Source organism: Tasmannia lanceolata, unplaced genomic scaffold, assembly GCF_043159265.1.
Source record: "Tasmannia lanceolata isolate RefF3 unplaced genomic scaffold, GAP_Taslan_0.1 ptg000024l, whole genome shotgun sequence".
NCBI lineage: Eukaryota > Viridiplantae > Streptophyta > Magnoliopsida > Canellales > Winteraceae > Tasmannia > Tasmannia lanceolata.
The window spans coordinates 13,235,933-13,260,719 of record NW_027518701.1 but is presented as its reverse complement, the minus strand read 5'-3'; the positions used below and the strand labels follow the sequence as shown (position 1 = coordinate 13,260,719).

The following is a 24,787-nucleotide window of genomic DNA, read 5'->3' as shown; positions in this document are numbered from 1 at the left end:
ATATGAGAGAGCACCACTTAAGATAGTTTGGGCACATCCAACGTAGGCCTTTGGATGCTCAAGTGAGAAGAAGTGACTCATGCCAAGTTGATGGAGTAAAAAGAGGTAGGGGCAGACTGAAATCAACTTGGGTAGAAACAGTGAGGAAAGACTTGATAACTAGGAACATAACAGAGAACATGACCTTGGATAGGAGAGAATGGAAGAAAATGATCCATGTAGACGACCCCAACTAGCATCAGGATGAGACTTAGTCAATTTGAGCCAGGTAGATTCTTTCATCTTCTTTATGAAAATTTTCTAAAAGATTCATTAGCCGACCCAACTAGTTTGGGACAAAGGCTTAGTTAAGTTGAGTTGAGTTGAGTTTTAAAAAAAGTGTGTAGTGCCACTATCAAAATATGGTAGTGCCGATATAATCTCCTTTATTTTATTTCCTATTTTACCCATCATCTTTTTCATTAGTCCTAATTAATTTAAAACAATGAATTAACACGCCTAGCACATGAGACGGTTTTTCTAGTTGCTCATCCATCCTTTACATATAGTACAGTGAACACAAGCGTTGATTTAGTGGGCCAAGGCGAGATCAATACATAATGTCCCATCTCATGCCATACATATTATCCTAATTGAAACACAGTTGCCGAAGAGCTTTCCCAAGAAATGTTTAAAAAAGGTTACTGATATTTGCACTACCGTAATTGCACAGACTCAGCTTGTCTTTTCTTTGTAATTGTATTCGCAGAGCTTTTTGGGAACTGTAATAACCTTTGATAACTGTTTAAATAATAAAAGACAAGATGAGTGAGTGCAACTATCAAAACATTATTAGTGCCAACATCAGCATCTTTAAAAATGGTCATTGATAATTGAGGCCTTGAACAAGTGGATAATATCTTGTTCGCGGTGGGACCAGACATTATGGTATGATCTCATGATGGTGTACAAGATCAACGGTCCTAATTAATTATCACATAGCACACCAGTGTGTCTATTGACAAATCTAGTTGTTCATGTAGCTTACTCTTTTCGAGATAATTGAATATTTTTTTAGCATAAACTAATTTTTTGGGGAAAATGATATGTTCTCCCCCTTTTCTTCCCTGGGCCACCCACTTGTAGAGAATCAAAGTGTAGTCATAACCAAGGTTTTAAATTTCGGTTTCGGTACCAATTTCGTACCCCACCGAAATTTGGAATTCCAGTTCGAAATTTCATACTGAAATCCGAAATTTTGTAACATTTTTTTAAAAAAAAATGACAATAAATTGAAATTACCGAAATTTTGGTTTCGGTCCCTACCGAAATCTGAAATTTGGATTTTGGCCGAAATTTAAAACCATGGTCATAACTCATAAATACACTAGATGGGGTGGCCTTGGGAAGAAAGGGGGCGAACATATCACTGCCTTTTGTTTTTCATTTATAGAAGGCAAGTGTATGTACATATGTTCAGTTTTTTTCCCAATAGATGTTTACTCATATAGTTTTGGAGAGGGAATGCCAAGCCAACCAGCTTCTAGAGGTTCGAAAAGTTTAATTTGGACTTATGTTTTGATAACATAAGTCCAAATTAAATTCTCATGGTAGTTGTAGTGGTTGGTTTTTCATAGCTCGGATGCCAAAAGCCATAGGGAACACGAGAATGTCATTTACAAGTTTGTTTTACCCTTTTTCTTTATTATATTTTTATTCTTCTTGTCTCACTCTTACCCGTAAACAAACAGGGGAAACCCAAGGTAAGCCCTGGGATTGCCAATTCATAACTCCTCCCTGAACTCCGCCTATCCAGGTAGTTATGCCTCCTTCCCTCTTCTATTGGATGCAAGCTATGTAGAAGTAGAAGGAAAGTAAAATGACATTATTTTCAAAGTAAAAACAAAGTAGAATGAATATTTTTTACTTTCCTTTCCCATGGAAAAAACTCTTGGGCTGGTCGCAGTTCGAGCTTGTTCGGCCGTGTATGGCCCCTGCTTGGATTCCGGGAATTTTTTGAGAAAAGTTTGTAAAAGAAAAACTTTTCCGAAATTTCTTGCTCTTCCATTGTTTAGTTACACATGAAAAAATATTAACGTAAGCTACACTGTTCAAATCTGATCTAGGGAGTCCTTTTATTTATATCTAGAGAGAACTTTAATAATATCATTTCCTTCTACATTGTGGAAAGAAGAAAAAACTTCCAAAGAAAAAAATTCCACTTGAAAGTTTTTCCTGCAACCCAAACAGGGCTTAGAAAAACCTTTCTTTGGTTGATGGGCCCTCTATCAATTAATCTGTGCATGAGTAAGAATTTAAATGTGGAGCATTTCCAATTTTTCTTTTGTTGTGGACTAGAGACTTTCTTTATTGCTAAGGGCAACGTAGGTAGTTCAAGTTGTCTTCAGCGCCTTCTATCTGGGTTGTACACCTCTTAAAATAATTGTTTTGTGCACCCAAATTCAATTGGTCCAGCAAGTATCCATCATTAACCATGTCACCAGTCCATATGCAGAAGGATCTTCCCAGGCAATATTGGATTTGTTCTCATTAATTTGAATTGCAATGTTTGGTTTTCTCTCTTTTAAAATGTTTAGTTTAATAGCTTTGGCCCTGTAGCAATTAGGGACACTAGTTGTTAACCAATGGCTCAATTCTTTTATGGTAGGGTGACTAGAACTTGTTGCTTCAAACCATCCAGGCAAAGATTATAATTTCGGCCCTGTTTGTTAGGGATTATTTCTCAACTGATTGCTATTATGGCAACCGATTATAGCAATCACTTATTATTACAATAATCGATTATAACATAATAGCGTTCTTCCTGCATCATTGCTCAAGTGATTATTGGTACGCCTTCTAATAAGATTAAAAGACCATAATCTAATACCATTTGATGCAAGTCCTCATTACTTTCACATTAGAACATGCAAAATCATGCCAAAACAATGTTGAAAATATCTATGCAAGTCTTGTATATAAATTAATGTCAAAATAAAGTTGAGAAAACCTAATATTTCACATTGTTTTGGGATAATGTCAAAAAATCATCCCAAAACAATGTCGAAAATACTATGCAAGTCCTTATTTCCACATTAGACCATAACACCCCCAAGGAAAATAATGTTGTTACATAGCTACTATTTCGCAGATCCATCATCCTATATATTTCATGGATCGTTCAAGTTTCCGCAGACCCTTCTTCAACTGCATTTCCTCTCCAACTGACCGAAAAGTACAGCTAATTATGACCCCGCCTTTCCTCTGCCTCTGCAAAAATGACAGAAAAAGCAGAGTCAATGGAAGGAAACTGAAGGGCGCGCCATTTATCATGGAATTAGACGGCTTGAAAATGAAGATTTGAATAAGGTGGTGGTAGAAGAAGACTAATTAGTGTGATCAGATGACATAATAGCTCACATATCGTTCCATAGAGATTTGCATCTTATTTTGATGAAAACCAGGACAGGATAGGGGATTACATCTATATTGTTTTTTTTTTTTTTGAAAATTGACAATTTCATTGATACTATGAAAGTTACATTAGGGACCAAGAGTCCCAACTTGCATTACATAGAATCAAATAAGGATGGCTAGGAGCATGCTCCTAAGTCAGAAAGAAACCAAAAAAATCTTCAGGGTCAACTATTACAGTGAGGTCTACACTTCCATACGCTGCCACCTTGTCAAAAAACTATTTCACTTCTCTTTCGAATTCTTCATCTACTACCCTTTATTTCTTGAGGTCCCGCTCTCAACTTATCAAAGACACAGGCAAGGCATTCATCAAAACAGACTTGTCATCACCATCTAGATAGTCATTCAGTTTGAGCTTCTGGACAAGTCATCAAAACCGAAAGAACTTCATGCTAAACAGGATCTGGGACTCCGGCAAGAAAATGAGAAAGACCTCCGGAATCTTGTTTAGGACTTCCGAAAATTCTCTGCTCGTAGGCTTTTCTTCCACCAGCCTGATACCCGCCGCTTTAGTCTCATCCCAATTTTGCCTCCACACAACCTTTTTTCCGAACCTAAGAATCCTAAAGAAAGAGGGTAAATGGTTGTCTTTTAACAGAATAATCCCACAAAGGCTATATGTAGTGAGCAGCAAGACTTGAGACTCTAGCCTGAGTGGCTTCCAGAACGCATAACGAGAGAATAGCCGTCTTCAAGAGCAATATGAGGATACTCCTAGATCATCAGGAGTTGCCATTCCTCCTTTGATGGCGGCAGCCAGGAAGAAGAAATTTTTCTTTAAGCTTGAGAGTTTCTTCAAAATATGAGGTTGAGGGTACCTTTTAAGACTAGACCCAAGACCTTAAAACGTCCGCTCCAGAAAAGAGCGCAAGAAATTGAAAAGACACAAAGATAAAATACCAACTTCCTAGCTACTGAGAAGAGATAAGATAATGAATGCACCCATAACCGCTTTAATCACTAAAATCTCCGTCAGCCCCAGGATCCGCAGCTAATGATTTAGCTACAGATGGGACCTATCCTCCCAGATTTGGAATAAAATTTTAGGAGCTTCAACAATCTGCTGTTTGTCTTCCTTGATCCTGGTTTTGAAACAAAGATATTCCCCAATATATTCATATGGATTTCTTGAGATGTTGGCCCCCTGGCTAGGGGATTTAAACCATCATTAACACCGCCAGGGGCACACTGATCAACACTCTTCCTGGCTCTAGTGTGAAGCCAAAACGTATTGGTATTAGTGAAGGCTGCAGCCATCGAAGCAGTTTTCGCCTAAGGGCAGGATATTTAGGCTTAGGTTTCTCGGGACTCACCAACAGAAGACCTAAATGGTCTGACTTCCTCTCTTCAGGTCCCATCATACCTTTTTCGAGGCAAACCAATGGCACATTCTTAGGCATCCCAATTTGAGGGTTTGATTGGTTAGATTTAAAGTTTGAATTCCAAACGGGGCCCAACGGCTCACCAAGCAAAAACAACTTACACGCCGGAGATAGATCCGGCGGCGAAGGAATCCCCGGTCCTGGGATTGAGGAATCAGAATTTTCCTTCGAAAGAACAACTCCAATGGTATAGGTCTGGTCTAAAATTTTGAGTTTAACACAGGAATTAAGGAAAAGCCAGCATGGGACTAGAATCTCAGCTGAGACATAACTTATACAATTCTGGTGGTTGCCTTCCATCTTGGTCTCTATCACCTTACCAAAGAGGCCCCCTCTAATGCCTCCACTGTTGAAACAGCCCAGGTGTGCAATGGGATGCCATAAGAGTGAACCTAATGAACATCCTCTCCTTGAATAAATTCCTTTTTCCTTCGAAAGAACAACCCTAATGGTATAGGTCTGGTCTAAAATTTTGAGTTTAACACAGGAATTAAGGAAAAGCTAGAATCTTGGCTGAGACATAACTCATACAATTCTGGTGGTTGCCTTCCATCTTGGGTCTCTATCACCTTACCAAAGAGCCCCCCCCCCCCCCCCAACGCCTCCACTGTTGAAACAGCCCAGGGGTGCAATGGGATGCCATAAAAGTGAACCTAATGAACATCCTCTCCTTGAATAAATTCCTTTTTCTATGGTTAGAGGGAAAGCAAATGGTTGTCCAAGGCCGCAGGTCCCTTAGCGAGGATCTGTAATGCTTGGGATTCTGTTTCAAACATTAAAAAGAACTTCATTCTTTGCCAGCAAAGAAGGACAATGTAAAGATGGGAGTTCCCAGGATACTTGTGCCCATTTCCAGAGCTCCTGCAAGGTCTCATTATGGTTTTTCTTTTTCCCTATCAGGCAGGCTCTTAGGGAACCCATTCGCACATCCACTTCCCTACCCGACATAGATAAAAGTGGAACACCTAAACTTTTGTGACGATAAATTTTACCCGAATCAGGCCAAAGATCATCTTCATCACCATTGGATTCTACCCTAGATGATGAGCTAGCACGAGGAACCCATTTTGAGGGGGTTCTGGTCCTATGACACCAGCGGCATTCATCCTGCCATCTAAAGTTAAGATATTGACAGGGAGAGCAAAACCATACTCCTGATCTATTATCTCTATCATGCTTCGATCTTCCTATGGGTCTCCTCTCCAACACCCACCCACCCCGCTCCCCCACCCCCTCCGAGACGTAAAGGGGGGGGGGATTCAATCTAGCTTGCGGACACCTTCTACATCTATTCCGCCATCCAAAATTCCGGTAGCGACAATGAAGGCATTGCCAGTCATCCTCTCCTCACATCTTTTTTTTTCTCTCCCACAGGATCTAACACACTCATGATTATCTATATCCTTTTATCATGTTAGGTGGTCAGCTAATGAAGTGGCAGACATATTAGCTTGAGATGGTGTATCTAGAGAGTCACTGGACTTTTTTTATTTCCTTGCCCTCTGAGCATTGAGGGGCTTGTATCCTCCTTTTATATTCCCTTTATGTTGTTAGTTTGTATCGACCTCCTCGGTCGCTTTCGCTTTTTAATGAAATTGCTTACCATTCGAAAAAAAATGAAAGGAAACTGATATTGATCATTTCAGGAAAACACATACAAACAGGGTGGAAATTTCTCCATTCATAGAAATAACGAAAAACACTTGCTTTCTATCCTTTAATGCCGGTTCGATCATTGTAATTTCATAGCAAAACAGTGTCATTGAATAAATTTTTTTTTTTAGAATATTAGTGTCATTGATTGATATCTATGAAGTTTGTGATTTTCCTATATCTCTGCCACGAATTGAAAGATTTTTATCTCTACATAATCTTTTCTAATCTTTTCTGGGCTCTCTATCTCTCATTTGGTAAAGCACCAAGAGATTTCTATTGAAGAATATAAAAATGAATAAAACAATAATATTGTAACATTTGATCATTGTCATGGGAGTATTCCCTGAATAACAAGGTCTGAAAAACAAGGCTTTGGGGGTTTTATTAGTTTAAGCCTATGGAATATCTTTTACTTTGGTATGGTGAAACAACCAATTACTCCAAAAGCTCAAGCTGTTGGAGATGGCATTATTTAATCTTTATACTTATTACACTCCCCCTCACGCGTGGCCCCTTTTTTTAGGGTTGGCCTCCACGTGGCAGATGTGGCCCCTCTTTTGGGTTGGCCATTCCATGTGGATTTTTAATATCATGGAGTTTTGAACCCAGGACCTTTGCTCCGATACCATGTGAAACAGCCAATTACTCCAAAAGCTTAAGCTGTTTGAGATGACGTTTTTTAATCTTTTATACTTTCTGTATTAGAGTTGAAACTTCAATGGGCAAGACAGGAATTGAAAAAAGGAAAATGTTTTACTGCAGGGATTAGACAGATATAGGAGGGATTTGGGGATTGAAATTCTAAAGTTTTGAACTCGAAAGGTAGAACAGAGTAAAACCAAGGTGTCTGAAAGGACAACAAGATGGGTTCGTAGTTTTTCTTACCTTATATATTGAACAGGGACTATTCCTGCCTTGTACTGAGCAATGTGTGTTGGAAAACTGGCTGAGAAATATCAAAGTGCTTTTGGGGAGGATTACACCATTTTGGAAAAGATCTCCACAGCTCAATCCATTTGATCCATAGCAACCACAGCCCAATCCATTGTTGAAAAGAGCAGTATTGAAGAACAGCTAGGGAAAACCCAAGAAAATCCATGACCTGCAAAGGAAAACCCATTTCAGATTTCAGTTTTTTATAAAACGGCTATGTCACAAATATTGTTCCCGGGAATTTCTCCTCAAGGGAAAATCTCGGGATATATATATATATATATATATATATATATATATATATATATATATGAGAATAGAGTTCCTAAGGATGCCCTCATATAGCTTATATGAGGTGACTCTCACAAAACATAAGGGGCCCACATTGTTAGGATGATCCAAAGCATTCATTTGAAAGGCCCCATCATAGATAGGGTGTGTATAAAAAATCAGCTCCATTGGATCATCCTAACCCCTCCAAAAGTGGGGGCAAAAATGGATAGGCACGTTTTGTCTACAAATCTGCCCATTTTTGCCCCCACTTTTGGAGGGGTTAGGATGATTCAATGGAGCTGATTTTTTGTACACACCCTATCTATGATGGGACCTTTTAAATGAATGCTCCGGATCATCCTAACAATGTGGACCCATTATGTTTTGTGAGAGCCACCTCATATAAGCTTATATGAGGGCACCCTTAGGAACTCTATTCTCATATATATATATATATATATATATATATAGGAAAAGGATTGTACGCTCGAGCGTACCAAGCTTATGGTATGCTCGAGTGCCCAATCACATGGGTCCCACGTTTTTTGTGGTGATCCAAAGCATTCCAAAGCATCCAAAGCATTCATTTCCAAGCTTATCGCTTTTTCCCGATATAAACTCGAAAAAATAAAATATATATATATATATATATATGAGGAAAAGGATTGTACACTCGAGTGTACCAAGCTTATGGTACGCTCGAGTGCCCAATCACATGTGGGCCCACTTTGTTAGGATGATCCAAAGCATTCATTTGAAAGGCCCTTACATAGATGGTGTGTGTACCAAAAATCAGCTCCATAGGATCATCCTAACCCATCCATTTGTGGAGGTCAAAATGGACAGACACTGTGTGTCCACAAATCTGCCATTTTTGCCCTCCACTTTTGGAGGGATTAGGATGATTCAATGGAGCTGATTTTTGGTACACACCTTATCTATGATAGGGCCTTGCAAATGAATGCTTTGGATCACCACAAAAAACGTGGGAGCCATGTGATTGGGCACTCGAGCGTACCATAAGCTTGGTACGCTTGAGTGTACAATCCTTTTCCTCATATATATATAGGGCAAAGGTTTTCTGAGGTATCGCTCACGGTGAGCAGCCATCTATAAAACACCACCTGCATGTTGTTTGACTCATCCTACCCATTCATTCTATAGGACCTCACATAGATAGGGTATCCCTAAGAAACCACCTCCATACCATAATCCTGACCATTCGATTTATAGGAGTTTAATTTGCAGCCATCCATTTGCAAACCTCCACTAATCATAGCCATAACCGTAACTCTAACCCTAACCCTAATCCTACGTATAACCTACATAACCAATGGGTTGGATGACTCAACCAACTATGGGAAATGGGGTATCTAGAGGGCTGCTCACGGTGAGCGATACCTCATAAACCTTTTTCCCTATATATATATATATATATATATATATATATATATATATATATATATATATATATATATATAGAGAGAGAGAGAGAGAGAGAGAGAGAACGGTTCCTACACATATGTGTAGATAAGTTATCTACACACTAGCTTAAAATACAGTGGGGGCCACATTATTTGGGTGATCCAAACCATTCATTTTTAAGGCCCTCACATAGATAGGGTGTCCATAAAAAATCAGATCCATAGGATCATCCTAACCATTCGAACTGTGGAGGCAAAAAATGGACTAATTTGTGAAGGTTTAAAGACATCCATTTTACCTCCCATTTGACTATATATATATATATATATATATATATATATATATATATATATATATATATATATATATTTTTTATTTTATTTTTTTTATTTTTTTATTTTTATTTTTATTTTTATTTTTATTTTTTTTTTTTTTTCGGTTTTATATCGGGAAAAGTGATAAAAATAAAATTACTTAAAAATATATAAATATATAAAATAAAAATTATCGTAAAAATGTCGGGATAATATCGTGATTGTGATGTTTTGTGATAACAATGAAAATATTGCTATATTTTTAATATCTCGGGATTATTTCTGGATTTTGTCGTTTTATCAAAATGTCTTGTTTAAACAGCAATATTTTGAAAATATCAGAGATATTTGTGATATAGTCAAATGGGAACCATGGAGAAAAGTTTGAAAAGTACAGGGAAAAAATGGTGACTTTTGAGGAAATGAAGATGGGGGTTTGGGGAGAGGGCACAGGATAAACAACCGAATAAAAGGAGAAAAATATACTTTTAAAGTATCCTAACAACTAACCAAGAAACCAGACCTTTCCACCAACAAACACCACATATATTCCAACACCAATAGAAAATAGAACATAAAACTAAAATGCAGATAATAACAACCCAGATCACACACATTCCCCACTGAACCCCCTTAGCTACATTTCATCTCCAGAAACAACCACAGCAGCAGCTAACAGTTTTTTTTTTCCAAATGAAAGAAAGATGATTGAAATTATTGATCTCCCTTACTGTATATATGCAGGGAGGCCAGCCTCCGATGCGCCCTTCCAAATGCAGATTTGATTGCTGAGCTTTAAAAATATTCAAAGAGAAAAATGAAAAAGTGATTGTTGAGCATTAAAAAGATTAAAATTTTCCAATGCACGAAATACTCCAGTATATAAATGTACCCGTTTCTTAATTCAACACTCAAAAATCATTGGAGCTCTTTTCCTAGTAAAAGTAGGTAGTTAGTCCACCTGAGCCTACAGCTCGGACCACATCTCTTCGGTCCTACAAAAAACCCTCACAGATTAAAAAACAGATTTTTATAGCATAAATCAAATTTGGTCTTATTCATTGTAAAAAAAAGGCTACTGATATTGGCACTACCATGTTTTGATAATTGCATAAAATCACCTTGTCTTTTCTTTCTTATTTGGCTCCCAAGAGCTTTTTTGGAAATTGTGATGACCATTGACAGCTGTTAAATAGCAAATGACAAAGTGAGTTAGTGTAATTATAAAAGCATGGTAGTGCAAATATCAATAGCAAAAAAAAATTGTTATCTTTAAAAGGAAAAAAGAAAACAAGGGGAAAAAAAGAAGCAGACAGACCCCATTGCTAGTTCCTTTCTCATGGGAGGGCTTCACATCCAACTCTTCCCAGTACCCGGCCATTGAAGTGGTTTCGATCCGGTTCCTTCAGTAGTTAGTTACAAATGAGATAACTTGACAAAAAGGTGGTGGTGGTTGTTTTTTTTTTTGGGAGATTCTAATGTAAGCTCCCAAAATTTTGAGAGCCATTCCTTCTCTGTCTGAATCTGCAAGATTACAGTGGTTTTCAGAGCGGGCATTAAAATATATTAAGATATAGTTTTAGTTGTAGAGTCCTTTCTTTCTTGTATAAAGCAGTAAAATCCCTTGGTATTAAACAAGTCAAAGATTAATAAGCCAGCTCAAAAGCTCATCTAGACTGTTAACTCGCCAACTTCTCCAAAAGCTTAAGCTGTTGGAGAAAGGCGTTATTTATCTTTTATACTTAAACACTCCCCCGCACGTGTGCACTTGGCAAACACGTGGCACATGTGGTCCCATTTTGAGCCAACCATCGCATGTGGATTTTTGCTATTTAGGAGATTTGAACTTGAGACCTTTGGCTTTGATACCATGTTAACTCGCCAACTTCTCCAAAAGCTTAAGCTGTTGGAGAAAGGCGTTATTTATCTTCTTCTTCTTTTTTGAGATTTTGTGGTGTTGGCAAAAAGGACACGAGCAAGAGAGAGATTTTCGTAAAAAAAAATGGGTTTTAAAGACAAGGAAAGAAAGACACTACGAGAGAGATATTTGAGGGATTTGAGATTTGAGGGAGAAACTATAGAGAGATAAAGAGAGGAAAACGAGATACGAGAGAAAGGGATTATGGCATGGAGGGAGATACTCTTCTTCTTTCCTTCTTGAAGGATCAGCCCATTGGCTCTGATACCATGTTAGAAATGAGATTAGGGTTAGAAGATAGGAAGAAGAAGAGGAGTGAAGGATGGAGAGTCTCCACTTGGGAGCTCCTCATGAATATGATGTATATATAGGCCCAAAGTAGGGCAACAACATACAATGACTACAATACCCCTAACTAATACAAGTAATGTCTAAACTAACCTAATACATCATTCAACATAGACATTAAAGAATGCTGTTAGTATAAAAAAAAATATTGTCTTCACCAAACTGAATAAACAATCAATCATGCCTAGTGAGTTATATGGTATTTTTTAACCAACTGAACACACCCTAAATGGACAATTATAAAAAGAAAAGAAGGAAAAAAAAAAAGCAAGAATCTACAATTAACAGAGAATCCTCCACAAATTAAAAGCAGTTTTGATGCATGGTCATCCATGGAGGCTCAACAAATTAATGGTTTGGTTCAACGAATACTTTTTTTTTTTAATGGTTGTTGAATGAATACTTCTAGCCACCTATATTTCTCCTTAGGCTCCATTTTTTTTAAACGTAAAATTGGCATAATACAAATTTTATGACGATTTTCCATTTAATGTGGGCACAAAATTAGCTTTATGCCCATTTTAGGTAGACAGAAACAGAGCCTTAAAGAATATGAGCATATATCATACAAGCCCCAAGAAAGAAAAGCACATTATACATAGGGAAACAATGTCTCCAATCCCTTGCTTTGATAATGGAAAACTATGTTTTTGATTACCTATTGATATCTTTTTAGGAGTTTTTATATGGTGCCCGACCCTCAAGTACCTTGCTAGCAGTACCACCCTTGATATTTGATCCAACAGCAGACCACCTTTTCAGAGTCTGCTGTTGGATGAAATACCAAGGGCGGTACTTTTGAAGTACTGCCCACAAGGGACTTCAAGGTTGGGCACCATATAATTTCACTCTTTTTAGAATGTGAAACAGGCCTTTAACAACTGATCTAAAAAGTACTAAATATAGTGACAAGTGCCAAAATCATTTTCCTGTAACAATATTTTCCCAATAGTTTGGTGATCCAAACCATTCATCTACCGACTCTAAATGAATGGGTGAAAAAACAGTCACCTGCATTGGACAATCATAAAAATATTTGACTTGTTTAATCTTAGATAAGACAGGGGCAGTCCTTAAAGGGTTATATATCAGTGAATAAACAATAAATCATGCCAATCTATGGTGATAGTTTCACTGATGAGAGGGAAAAAATGTTTATAATGCAGATCCATAAGAAATTTACAGAAAATGTTACATTAAAAACCCAACTTTCCGATTTGTTCAAACACAATCCAGATAACTCAAAAAACCAATAAGGAGAAAGTTTTATTCACCATAAGAAACCTAACATTCAGATTTTTTCAACAAATATGATGCCTCTAAAACCATTAGTTGGACATACTTATGGTGATAGTTTCACTGATCTAAAATCCTACTTTAAGCTGACACAGACAAGGAAAACATCATGCAAAGTTGACATGTGAATAATAACCCAACTTTACATGACCATTAATGCATTAGATAATAGATACTATCTCGTAGCATATAAGAAAGTAAGCTTTATCAGGAAACTTAAAAAGTAGAACTAACCACCCCAGGCATATCAAAGGTTTTCAACCAAAAAGAAGTCATTCAAAGTAATAATCTGAACATGCTGACCTTTGGGCGCTATGATACATACTCACTACCAATGTAATTCCACAATTACATTCACATAATTTTTGCTGGTCAAATTATGACAAGAGATTATAGGTTCTCTCTCTCTCTCTCTCTCTCTCTCTCTCTCTCTCTCTCTCTCTCTCTCACACACACACACACACACACACACACATTTGGATTGGCGGCAGACCATGTTCCTGTCAACCAGGTGGTTGGGATCATCATCCAAGTGTTTCTTTTAGGCTATTGCATCTCCATGACAGAGCCTACCTGTTCTGGATTAGGCTATCAGTCAATGTTGCTTTTAATAGGGAGAGATGCAACGCCCCTTCAATGTTCAAGAGATTTTATTTGTAGTTTGCTATCAACAAGGTCATTTTGGGCTCAGATGGCAAAGATTGGTCATTGTACTAAAATAACATAAGGCTTAACTGTTTAACAGTTATTTCCCAGCCAATAATTTGATTACTAATTTGTGAGAAGAGTACCATGCTCACATAGAGTTGGAAAGAAAAGATTAGATCTATCTAGCACTGTAATTTTCAATAATGATGAATTAATTCATTGATGCTAAAAAAATGATAGGAATGATAACATTGATGTAGAGTTCCCTAGGATATTTGTGAAGGTGGCATTTGTTTGAGGGAGGTCCCGAGGAATAAAAGGTAGATAGGATGGAGTGGTTTATCCAATGGCTTAAGGGCATTTTGGGATGGAGAAAGATATGGCAAACCTGTTCATACTGTTACGTTCCATTGGAGATGAAGATGATGGAGATGGAGATAGAGATAGAGAAGAGAAAAACGAGTGAATGAGTCTTTCCCCCACGCACTGTTTTATTGATATATATGTGTGTGTATGTGTATACATGGGAAAAGACAGAACTGTCCCCTATAAAGGGGGTGCACACATACACAGCCTTATTCAACACTCCCCCTCAAGCTGGATTATGTATATCATACATTCCTAGCTTGTTCCATAAATCGCTCAATCGAGCTCTAATCAATGGTTTTGTAAATATGTCCACTATTTGATCATTTGACCTTGTAAACATAGTGCAAATCTCCCCTTCTTGGATCCGATGACGAATAAAGTGACAATCAACCTCTATATGTTTTGTCCGCTCGTGAAAGACTGGATTCATGGCTATATGAATGGCGGGCTTGTTATCACAGTAAAGCGACGCAGGTGATGCGTAGGGCAACCCAATCTCTGACATGAATGACCTCAACCAGATCAACTCGCAACTTGTATAGGCCATGGCTCTATACTCAGCTTCTGCACTTGACCTTGATACAGCTTCCTGTTTCTTGCTTTTCCAAGACACTAGGTTACCTCCAACAAAAGTACAATAGCCATTTGTAGACCTCCTATCTGCAGGAGATCCCGCCCAATCTGCATCTGAATATCCCTCAATCCTCATCTGATTATATTTTCTGAAGAGGAGACCTTTACCAGGAGCTTTCTTCAGATATTTCAATATCTGAATAACTGCCGACCAATGAGATGTCTGTGGTGCACTCATATACTGACTAACCACGCCCACTGCATAAGCAATATCCGGACGTGTAACAGTGAGGTAAATCAACCTCCCAACTAAATGTCTGTATCTGCCTGGATTCTCTAGTAACTCCCCCTGATCAGGTGAAAGCTTGACATATGGGTCCATGGGAGTCTCAATAGGCTTTGCTCCCAGAAGACCCGTCTCCTCTAATATATCTAGTGCATACTTTCTTTGTAATAGAGATAGCCCTCCACAGGAACTTGCTACCTCTATCCCTAGAAAGTAGCTCAGACAACCAAGATCCTTGGTGCAGAATTCCATCTGAAGAAAGTCCTTCAGCCTTTGTATACCTCCACTGTCACTCCCTATAATGATGATATCATCTACATAAACAATAAGGAAGATCCTCCCATCTTTGCCCTGAGAGCTAAACACTGAGTGGTCTACTGCACACTGTTTCATTTCAAATCGAATCACTGCCTCACTGAATCTCCCAAACCAAGCAGGAGGAGATTGCTTAAGACCATATATTGCCTTTCGTAACTTGCAGACAGCATTCTTCATCTCCCCCTGAGCAACGAACCCAGGAGGTTGCTCCATATATATACCTCTTCCTGTAGATCACCGTGCAAGAAGGCATTCTTGACATCTAACTGGTAAAGAGGCAACGACCTGTTGACTGCAAGGGATATCAAAACTCTGATGGAAGGAATCTTGGCCACAGGAGAGAATGTGTCAGTGTAATCAATGCCATATGTCTGTGTATACCTCTTTGCAACCAATCGAGCCTTCAGTCTTTCTACTGTTCCATCTGGTAGATATTTCACTATAAAGACCCACTTACAGCCAACCACTTGAGTCCTTGGTGGAAGAGGGACCAACTACCATGTGTGATTATCTTTCATAGCACCCATCTCTGCGTCCATAGTTGCTCGCCAACCTGGAGTAGCCAAAGCCTCGACAACAGAGTGAGGAATAGAAACTGAAGATAGGGATGACAAAGAAGAACTGTAAGAAGGAGACACTTGAGCATAAGAAACCACATCAGAGATGGGATGATGAGTGATACGAGATCGCGTGCGAGATGCAATCGGATCTGCATCAGGAGAATCACTTACCTCAGGAGCAGTAGGTGGTCCAGCGAACTGTGAGGGGGTTGGAGGACATGAAGCGGCATCTTGACAGGCAGGTTGCTGATGACGACGAGAATAAACCTGCAGAGGTTTGGGTTGATCGACAAGTGATGAAATCGGTACTGAGACAGGTAATGGCAGCGGAACCTCAGGGTCGGGAACTGGGGTAGAAATCGGTTCATTAAAATAGGGCTTATCCTCAAAGAATGAAACATCGGCACGCACATAAGCACGACGAAGTTGAGGACTATAACATTTGTAGCCCTTTTGAGTGCGAGAATAGCCTAGAAAAACACATTTAGTCGTCGAGAGTCCAATTTATCAAGTCCAGGAGTGAAATCGTGAACAAAGCATGTGCAACCAAACACTCTGGGAAGTAAGAGAAATGGATTCCCAGAGGGATGCAAGATGGAGAAAGACGACTGATTGTCGAGAACAGATGATGGAAGACGGTTCGCAAGAAAACAGGCAGTAAGGATGGCTTCAGCCCAATATGATTTAGGAACATGCATTTGATACAGAAGAGTCCTAGCTATATTTACAAGATAACGAATTTCCTCTCTGCAACACCATTTTGCTGAGAGATATGGGCACACGACGACTGATGAATAATACAACGACTAGATAAAAACTCCTGAAAACCATTAGAAATAGAGAAATATTCAAGTGCATTATCTGTGCGCAAACATTTAATAGAACAAGAGTACTGATTAAATATTTCAGCATAAAAAGAGCGAAATATATCAAAAACTTCAGAACGATCTTTTATTACATATAACCAAGTCATTCTTGAATAATCATCCACAAAAATAATGCAATACCGACCTCCAAATATAGGAGTCCTCCATGAACCCCACACGTCAGAATGAACCAGTTCAAACAAACGCAGGACACGACTAACTGAACGTGACTTGTAGGAAACACGATGGTGTTTTCCATACTGACAAGACTCACACTGAAACTAACTAACCATACCAGACACAACTGAAGAATATTGCATACGATCAGCTGGAAGGTGACCAAGACGGCAGTGCCACATGAAAGAATTAACCAAAGTGCTCAGCGCAGTAGGTGCAGTATCACCGCCAAGGTAGTAGAGTCCATCCACTTCATGACTTGAGCCAATCCTCCTCCCAGTCGCTAGATCCTGAAAAGAGCAATAAGATGGAAAGAATGTCACCGAACAGTTAAGACGATGAGTAAGTTGGCTAACAGAAAGAAGATTACAAGGGAAACTAGGAACACACAAAACAGACGAAAGAGATAAATGGGAACTAACAGATGTGTCCCCTACGCCAGAAATAGGGCACTTTGCCCCATTAGCCAAAGTAACCAATGACGAAGAAGAATTAGGCTTAAAGGGGCTAAGTACACTACTATTACCAGTCATGTGATGAGAGGCCCCAGAGTCAATGAGCCATGAACTGGAATGACTAAGCGAGCAGGATGGGGTGCTACCTTCCTTCGCAAGAGTTGCAGTTGGTTGTTTCCCTTTTTCTTGTAGGCGTAGAAGAGCCTCATATTCAGTGCGGGAGACCACCAAAGTCTCAGAAGAAGTAGTAGGAATCTCTGAGGGAGTCCCTGAAACAAGATGCGCAGCGCGAGAGGGTCGCAACTCTAGATGTAAATCATAACAGAAATCAATGGTATGACCCTCCATATCACAATGGGAACAATAACAGGCTCCACGACCACCAGTGCTACGGCCTCCCCCTGAATCACTGCCAAAACCACGACCAGTACCTCTGCGACCACGACCACGGCCCCGACCCCGCGTGCCTCTACTGTAACCAGACTGAACAGTCATGGCATATTGCTCACCAATAGAATCACCATGAGCATCAACACGTAACGCACGAGAGAAGACCTCGTCCATGTCTGGTAAAGTACCAAGACCAAATATCTGCTAACGAAGAGACAAAAACTCACGTCCCAGGCCATCCAAAAAATGAGTAACACGTAGCTCATTTTTCTGCTTCGCTAAGACGGCAAGATAGGTGGATGGAGGATGATAGATGTCTAGCTGCTCAAATAGACCAACGAAATCAGAATAGTACTCAGAAACAGATCTCTCACCCCGCTTCACAGTGAAGAAATCAGTGTAAACATCACAGATCCGAGTGAGGTTGTTAGTCCCCGAATAGAGAGTCTCCGCACGTAACCAAACTGCACGAGATGTATCCAGAAACAACATATGAGTAGCAATCTTGGGCTCCATACTCTGACATAAGAGGGACTGAAGAAGAGCATCCTCCTGACTCCACTTGTCGTAGGAGGATTCCTTAGGGTTTGGTGGATCCGATGTAATAAAAGTCAACTTGCCCTGCCCACGGAGATAAAGCTGAACAGATCTACTCCATGCAGGATAGTTTGATTTATCAAGCTTGATAGACGACATAGAGGTCACAGGAAACGAACCAGAGACGGTAGACGAGGTAGAAGGCACAGCCATATCGAAGAACTAAAATGAATCGCAATGGCAAGGATCTTTGAATCCGCGGCAATAGCACCAACAAACAACACTGACCGCCAACGACCACTCACAAAACTCCAGTCAACCAACCAAGAATCACATAAACCAACCAACAACTACTAGGCACATCCAATCACTGCCAATACCAACCATAATTACCCGAATAAATTCGCGTCGATCCACCAACACAAGCGCAACCAACCATAATCATCCGTACACAATTAACAACCGTCAGTGTACGGTCACCGACAATCACTACCACTCGCAAAAAAAAAAAACCACAACAAGAAACCACCACCAATCAACACCAAACCAACAACAAGTACCACCACCAACTGATCCGCATCAAATAGCAAAAAAAACCGCAAGAAACAACCTCCACCGATGCTATATCACAATCAAACATACGGTTCTGGGATAGAAATAAGCACCAACACCATGAGCAAACATGATTATCATAAGAAAAACATTAAACAATTGCCTGGAACCAACTACAAGATGAAAATCATCAACAAAAGGGTATCTAGAACATGAATGGGACGGGATGGAAGTTTAGTGACTGATTTTAATAGAGGTGGGGACAAAAATTGATATGAAAAAGGACAAAGAGACAGCAAATTGATGTTAGGGTTGGTTTAGGGTGTTGCGGCAATGGTAGGGACAGCAAAATGATGCTAGGGTTAGGGTTTAGGAGGTTGCGACAATGGGAGAAGATGAATACAGGTTAGGGTTAGGGGGCTGTGGCAAGGGAGGTCTCTAAAAAAAAGATAGGGTTAGGGTTAGGGTTAAAGGGCTGCGGCAAGGGAGGTCTGTAGGTTTAGGGTTAGGGTCTGTAGGTTTAGGGTTTGTATTATGTACCTTTGATCTTCATTGCTTTGATACCATGTTACATTCCATTGGAGATGAAGATGATGGAGATAGAGATAGAGAAGAGAAACACGAGTGAATGAGTCTTTTCTCCACGCACTGTTTTATTGATATATATGTGTGAATGTCTATACATGGGAAAAGACGGAACTGCCCCTATAAAGGGGGTGCGCACATACACAGCCTTATTCAACACATACCATGATCATAGCCTAACTAATTCAAAGAAATGGCGAAGGGAGAACAAGCATGAGAACTTACAGCATTGGTCTTGCTGGCATAGGTTCCTTGTTTATAGGCAGAATCATCCTTCCCCGGTGACTCAGCTCCGCGGGAATTGCCACCTGTAAGGCGCAAGAACAACAATAAAATTCACATGAATAAGATAATATCTAGTGATTAATAAAGTGAGGAGTGCCACTATCAAAACAAGGGAGTGTAATGTCATATCCCTTCAGATAATATCATTTCCTTCAGAATAAAGACTAACCTAATAAGTTAAATATGGCATTTTCCTTCTGCAAACCTTTTGAGATTTTGAACTATAATTTAAGAGTGACCATTTGAATATATTGTAAGGGCATAACCATATATTCCTTGTCCCGGTGATAAAGCAAATGCAGTGACAGTTTTATTATGATATGTTCCCCCATTTTCCAGTTGAACAAAGAATGACTGTGAGATTAGTGGAATAAGTGACTACTACTGAGAAATCTGTTCAATGACATGAGTGACTAGTACTAAGAAATGTAATGAATGTGAGATTCGTGGAATAAGTGACTAGTACTGAGAAATCTGCTCAATGACATGAGTGACTAGTACTAAGAAATATGCTTACATAGAAGTATAATAGCATTTGTCAAAGGAATTCCCAAATTTCAGTCATGAAAGTTTTTTCCATGGAATATTAGTTTATCAAGTGGTGGCAGAGGGGAAAGGAGGATGGGAGAGGAAGAGCATTTAGAAGGCGTGAGGGTGAGAAGTGGCTGAAAAACAGGGAAAAGGAAATCTCTGCTCAAAATAGAGTTCTTTTTTTCTCCACTTTTCAACCACTAGGCACCATTCTCCTCGGTCGTGCTGTCTCGACCCTCTCTCTCTCTCTCTTCCATTCTCCTCACCCCTTTTCAACACCTGGTAAATTAATATTCCACGAAAAAAAAAAAAATATTTGGTGTCCAAAATGGACTAATATGGATTAAAGATCAGGAGGGTATTATTAATGAAAGTGACCACATGATTGAGAGAGATTTGCTGGGAATCAGTATCTTTTTTGCTAATTTGTTTGGAGAGTTTTCAAAATTTTACTATTTGGCACACATTTTCAGTTTTTTAATTCAATATATATATCTAGTGTCATGTTTTCTTTGTAGTGCTGTAAATTGTTCGGAAACACAGAGTTCTTGTCTGTCAATTGGATTAACCTCCTGCGATTTTCAGTTTCCAATTTTCTGTGTAATAAAAATTTCATCCATAAATCAAATAGATGAGTAGCTTGAGACAAATTCAGAATGATTTGCATGTATATCACACCAAAATAAAATTCCAGATCTGGTTGAAAATTAACCAAACAACAACCAAAAAAAATTGAATGTAGTCATGGTAGAAGGAACAAAAATTAAATGAGACCCAGCGAAAATCATCATAGTATACATACTTGTGAAAGGTTCCATCAAACGGAGATCAAGATTATAATATGTCTTCAGGAGAGAAGAAATCAGATGATCTAGTTTATTATGTGACAAGGATTTGATGAAGATGATATGGATCAATCTAAAGTGAATGAATCTAAAAGTAAACAAATAAAAAAAAAGAACCAAAGCAGTAAATCATAGAACCCTAAATAAAAAATAACAGAGAGAGAGAGAGATAAAGAGAGGTCTTACGTGGCAGCGTGGCTCAATGTACCAAACACGGGTGTTTGATCAACGGAAATAGAGGTGAGACTCGTGCCCATGCAATTTCAAGCCACCAAATGCACCTTACAGATTAAAAAGAAAACTAAAAATTCTCAATGACTTTGGTTTCGAAGGTAGTAACCAAATATCCCATGGTTTTTGAAATGAAACCACAAAAACTCATGAGTTGTTTTTTAATCAGCTCCTCAAACAGTAATACACACAAATTAATCTTGACAAGTATCACCCCTTTCTAATCAGCTCCTCAAACAAATTCAAAGCTCCATGCCTGATATTATAGCACAGCCTACTAACAAGGTTTGAACACATAATGGTACTGGGAGTAATTCCATCTTTTAGCATTGCAGAAACCAGCATAATTGCATTGTCCATCATATCTAACTTGCAATAACCCTCAACTAGACAGGTATACGTAACAATATCTGGCGAAAAACCTTCTTGTATCATTTCAGAGTAGAGTGTCCAAGCCTTTTTCATATCTCCACTCCTACAAAACCCAGCAATAATTGACGTGTAAGAGATTTTATCACGCCTCACGCCCTCTTTGTTCATCTCCTCAAACAAATTCAAAGCTTCCCTCATTTTACAATTTTTGCACAGTCCATTGATGAGGCTCGTATATGTGATGGTATTGGGTGTGATCCCGTCTTTTGACATCCTAGCATACAACTTGAAAGCCTCTTGTAATTTTGACTCTTTGACAAAACCATCAATAAGTGTACTATAAATAACAACGTCGGGAACAAGTCCCCTCTTTACCATTGGACCAAAAATCTCCCAAGCCTTCTCTGATTTTCTTTCTTTGCATAGTCCATCTATGATTACATTATACATAAACAGATTAGCAATAACACCTTGGCGTAGCATTTCATCCATAAGCTCAAAAGCTTCCAAGACAAGCCCTTCCTTGCAATACCCATCAACAATAACGGTGCAAGTAACAATATTTGGTAATATGCCTTTATCAAGCATATGTTTAAAAAGCTTCATGGCTGTCTCCAAGCACCCACTTTTGCAAAACCCACATATTAAACTAGTAAAAACGAAAACATCAGGAACCAAATTATTTCCAATCATCTCATTTACATATTTACAGGCTCCATCCAAATCTCCATGCTTACAACATCCATCAATTATAATATTGTAAGACGTGTGGTCATGCTTAAAACCTAAAGCCTCAAGTTTCGAGAACCAATCTAATGCACTTTCCATTTGTCCAGTCTTACAAAGACCGTCCAAGAGAGAGCTATGGCTCACCAGGGTAGGCTTTATTCCAATGGTCACCATTTCATAAAATAGACTTAAGCCTTTCTGAACATTAGCCTTCTTGCAAAATGCATCAATCAGTATGCTATAACTATGAACATCTGGAGACAACCCACAACTCTTCATTTCCTCAAAAATCATCATAGCCTCGTACAACTTTTCTTTACAACAAAATCCATGAATAATGGCATTGTAACAGTAATTATTGAAAGGCAATTCTCTGTTTCTCAATTCACGGAGATAGATCAACGCCAACTCAGCATCCCCAGCCTTACAAAGCCCATTAATGAATGTACCATATGTCACGACAGTTGGGCTCATAGCATTCCTTTCCATCTCTACTAAAAGCTCCTCGGCTTGACTTATACCATACTTAAAATAAAATTTCATCACAATAGTGTAAGTGTAGACGTTGGGAGTTGGGCCCGAGGTTTTCATTTCTTCAAATAAACTCCTAACAAATTCCACTTTGTTCCTTTCGATCAAACACTTGAGCAAGAAATTGCACGAGGAAACACTAGGTTCGAGACCGATTTTCTTAGCCAGCAAAAATGAATCAACCGCATTCTCAAGCATTAAGGACCCAGCAAAAGCCTTAATGAGGAGTTGAGAAACAAGTGATGAACTTTTCAAACTAAGTGACCAACTCACTAAGGTATCAAAAATTCCAAATGCGTCACCAATTGCATTCTTATGATAACACACAATATCTTGGAGTAAATTTAAGGCCTCTCTTCGCAATCCCGCAGACGAGAATATATGGATGATAATTGCAAATGCGTCCATCGAATGAGATAAACCATGTTTCTCAACGGCTTTGGAAAAACTATTCTTCTCGACAGCCTTCCAATTTAAAGAACGAATAACTCTAACAACTAAAGGAAAAAGAGCACAATTTCTTTCAATGTAAGAATGTTCTGTCTCTGCACTCCTTTTATCGAGAATTTTAGTTTCCGCAGTCAAGTTTGAATCATATGTGTGTTCATCCAACATTGGTGCTAAAGAAGCAGTAGAGGATGGACTAAAAAAACGCACTTTTCCAAGACGAACTCGAAACAACAATCCCAATTCCCTTCTACTCATAGAGTAGAGTTTATACCATTTTTATCAATGGCAAGTTCAGTATGCTCACAAGATATGCAGTGAAACAATTCGATTGCCGGGTTTCTAAAACCATATAATCATCAAATTCTACTTCGAAAACCAACATCAATAAAAACAATTTCCACCAAAATAGTTCAAAGAATCCGTCGGTGCATACATTAGGGTTAGCTATCCATACCCATCAAGCTCTATTCCAAAAAACCATATCCAAAATAGTTCAAAGAATGTGTTTATACATACATTAGGGTTTTAATCCAAAGCCATCAATCTCTATTCCGAAAATCCAAAAGTAGTTTTTTCTCAACTTGAGAATAAGCAGTACTTTGAATAAATGTTTATGAAGGATAAAGGAAAAATATCAATAAAGGAAACACTGAGAAAGGATAGAAATAAAACTTAGCTGCTGAGAGTCGGCTGTAAGAACAGAGCAAAGAAGCGGTAGAGGGATTTTTTTTTCTATCTTGGAAAACAGATTTATTTTTAAGCCATTCTATATTTAGAGGCTGCTATTTGCACTACGATGTTTTAATAATAAGACAAACTCTCCTTGTTTTCTGATTTTTGATTGGCTGCTGGGAGCCTCTTTTTTTTTGGAGAATTGTAAATTTGTAATAGACTTTGACAGCTGGCTAAATTAGAAAAGACAAGTTGTGTTCGTCTTGTCATCAAAACTTGGTGATAGTGTTGAGAGCCCCCGACTAGAGGACTCAAAACCTCAACCCTAATTGGACCCAACCTGAGCCTTGGGTTGGAAAGGATGGAATTGGGTCAACCCTAACACAACTTAAATGTCTCAATTATAGCCCAACCCGATTTTCGAATTGGGCAGAGTTGGGTCGGGTTCGAACGGATTGGAATTGGGTAGGGCTGGGACAAAAATAGAAAAAATGCAAAATAAAAATAAAAATCCATAACCCTGAAATTGTGAAATCACAATAAAATCAAGATAAAATTAGGTGGATGGGCCTCGCCCTTAACCCAAACTAAAAATAAATTGGGTTGACTTTTCCTAACCCTAACCCAACTTGACCCGAGGAAATGCGAACCCAACTTGAGCAAAAATCGGGTTGAACCCATTGGGTTTGGGTTGGGCCGGACCCAAATTGCACCTCTAGTGGTAATCTAGCCACTTTGGCCTGTTTGGATAGCAAGAATTTTTCTAGAAAAGTTTTGAAAATAAACACTTTTTTGAAGTATCTTGCTTTAGCATTGTTTGATAC

At 38.8% G+C, this 24,787-nt stretch overlaps 2 protein-coding genes across 14 annotated transcripts; both read right to left on the bottom strand.

Moving 5' to 3' along the window:
- Window positions 1–2,928: 2,928 nt before the first annotated feature.
- LOC143857119 (uncharacterized) lies at window positions 2,929–24,016 on the bottom strand. 13 transcript variants are annotated; one of them, XM_077367390.1, is made up of 8 exons: window positions 21,165–24,016; window positions 19,543–19,625; window positions 10,758–10,963; window positions 10,561–10,624; window positions 10,332–10,434; window positions 10,171–10,232; window positions 7,380–7,596; window positions 2,929–3,249 (listed from the first exon to the last, which is right to left on the bottom strand). In XM_077367390.1, the coding sequence occupies exon 1, from the start codon at window positions 23,544–23,546 to the stop codon at window positions 21,420–21,422; it is 2,127 nt and encodes a 708-aa protein (XP_077223505.1). In that variant the 5' UTR covers window positions 23,547–24,016; the 3' UTR covers window positions 2,929–3,249; window positions 7,380–7,596; window positions 10,171–10,232; window positions 10,332–10,434; window positions 10,561–10,624; window positions 10,758–10,963; window positions 19,543–19,625; window positions 21,165–21,419. The 13 variants fall into 13 exon arrangements, with proteins under 13 accessions (XP_077223505.1, XP_077223507.1, XP_077223512.1 ...); XM_077367392.1 differs by having other exon boundaries at window positions 10,171–10,227; XM_077367397.1 differs by having other exon boundaries at window positions 10,758–10,842.
- On the bottom strand, window positions 17,848–18,393 carry LOC143857053 (uncharacterized). The gene has a single exon (XM_077367326.1). The coding sequence runs from the start codon at window positions 18,391–18,393 to the stop codon at window positions 17,848–17,850; it is 546 nt and encodes a 181-aa protein (XP_077223441.1).
- Window positions 24,017–24,787: the final 771 nt, after the last annotated feature.

Coding starts and splice junctions, on each gene's coding strand:
- LOC143857053 (XM_077367326.1), bottom strand. CDS start 18,393: ATGGCTGTGCCTTCTACCTCGTCTACCGTCTCTGGTTCGTTTCCTGTG.
- LOC143857119 (XM_077367390.1), bottom strand. CDS start 23,546: ATGAGTAGAAGGGAATTGGGATTGTTGTTTCGAGTTCGTCTTGGAAAA.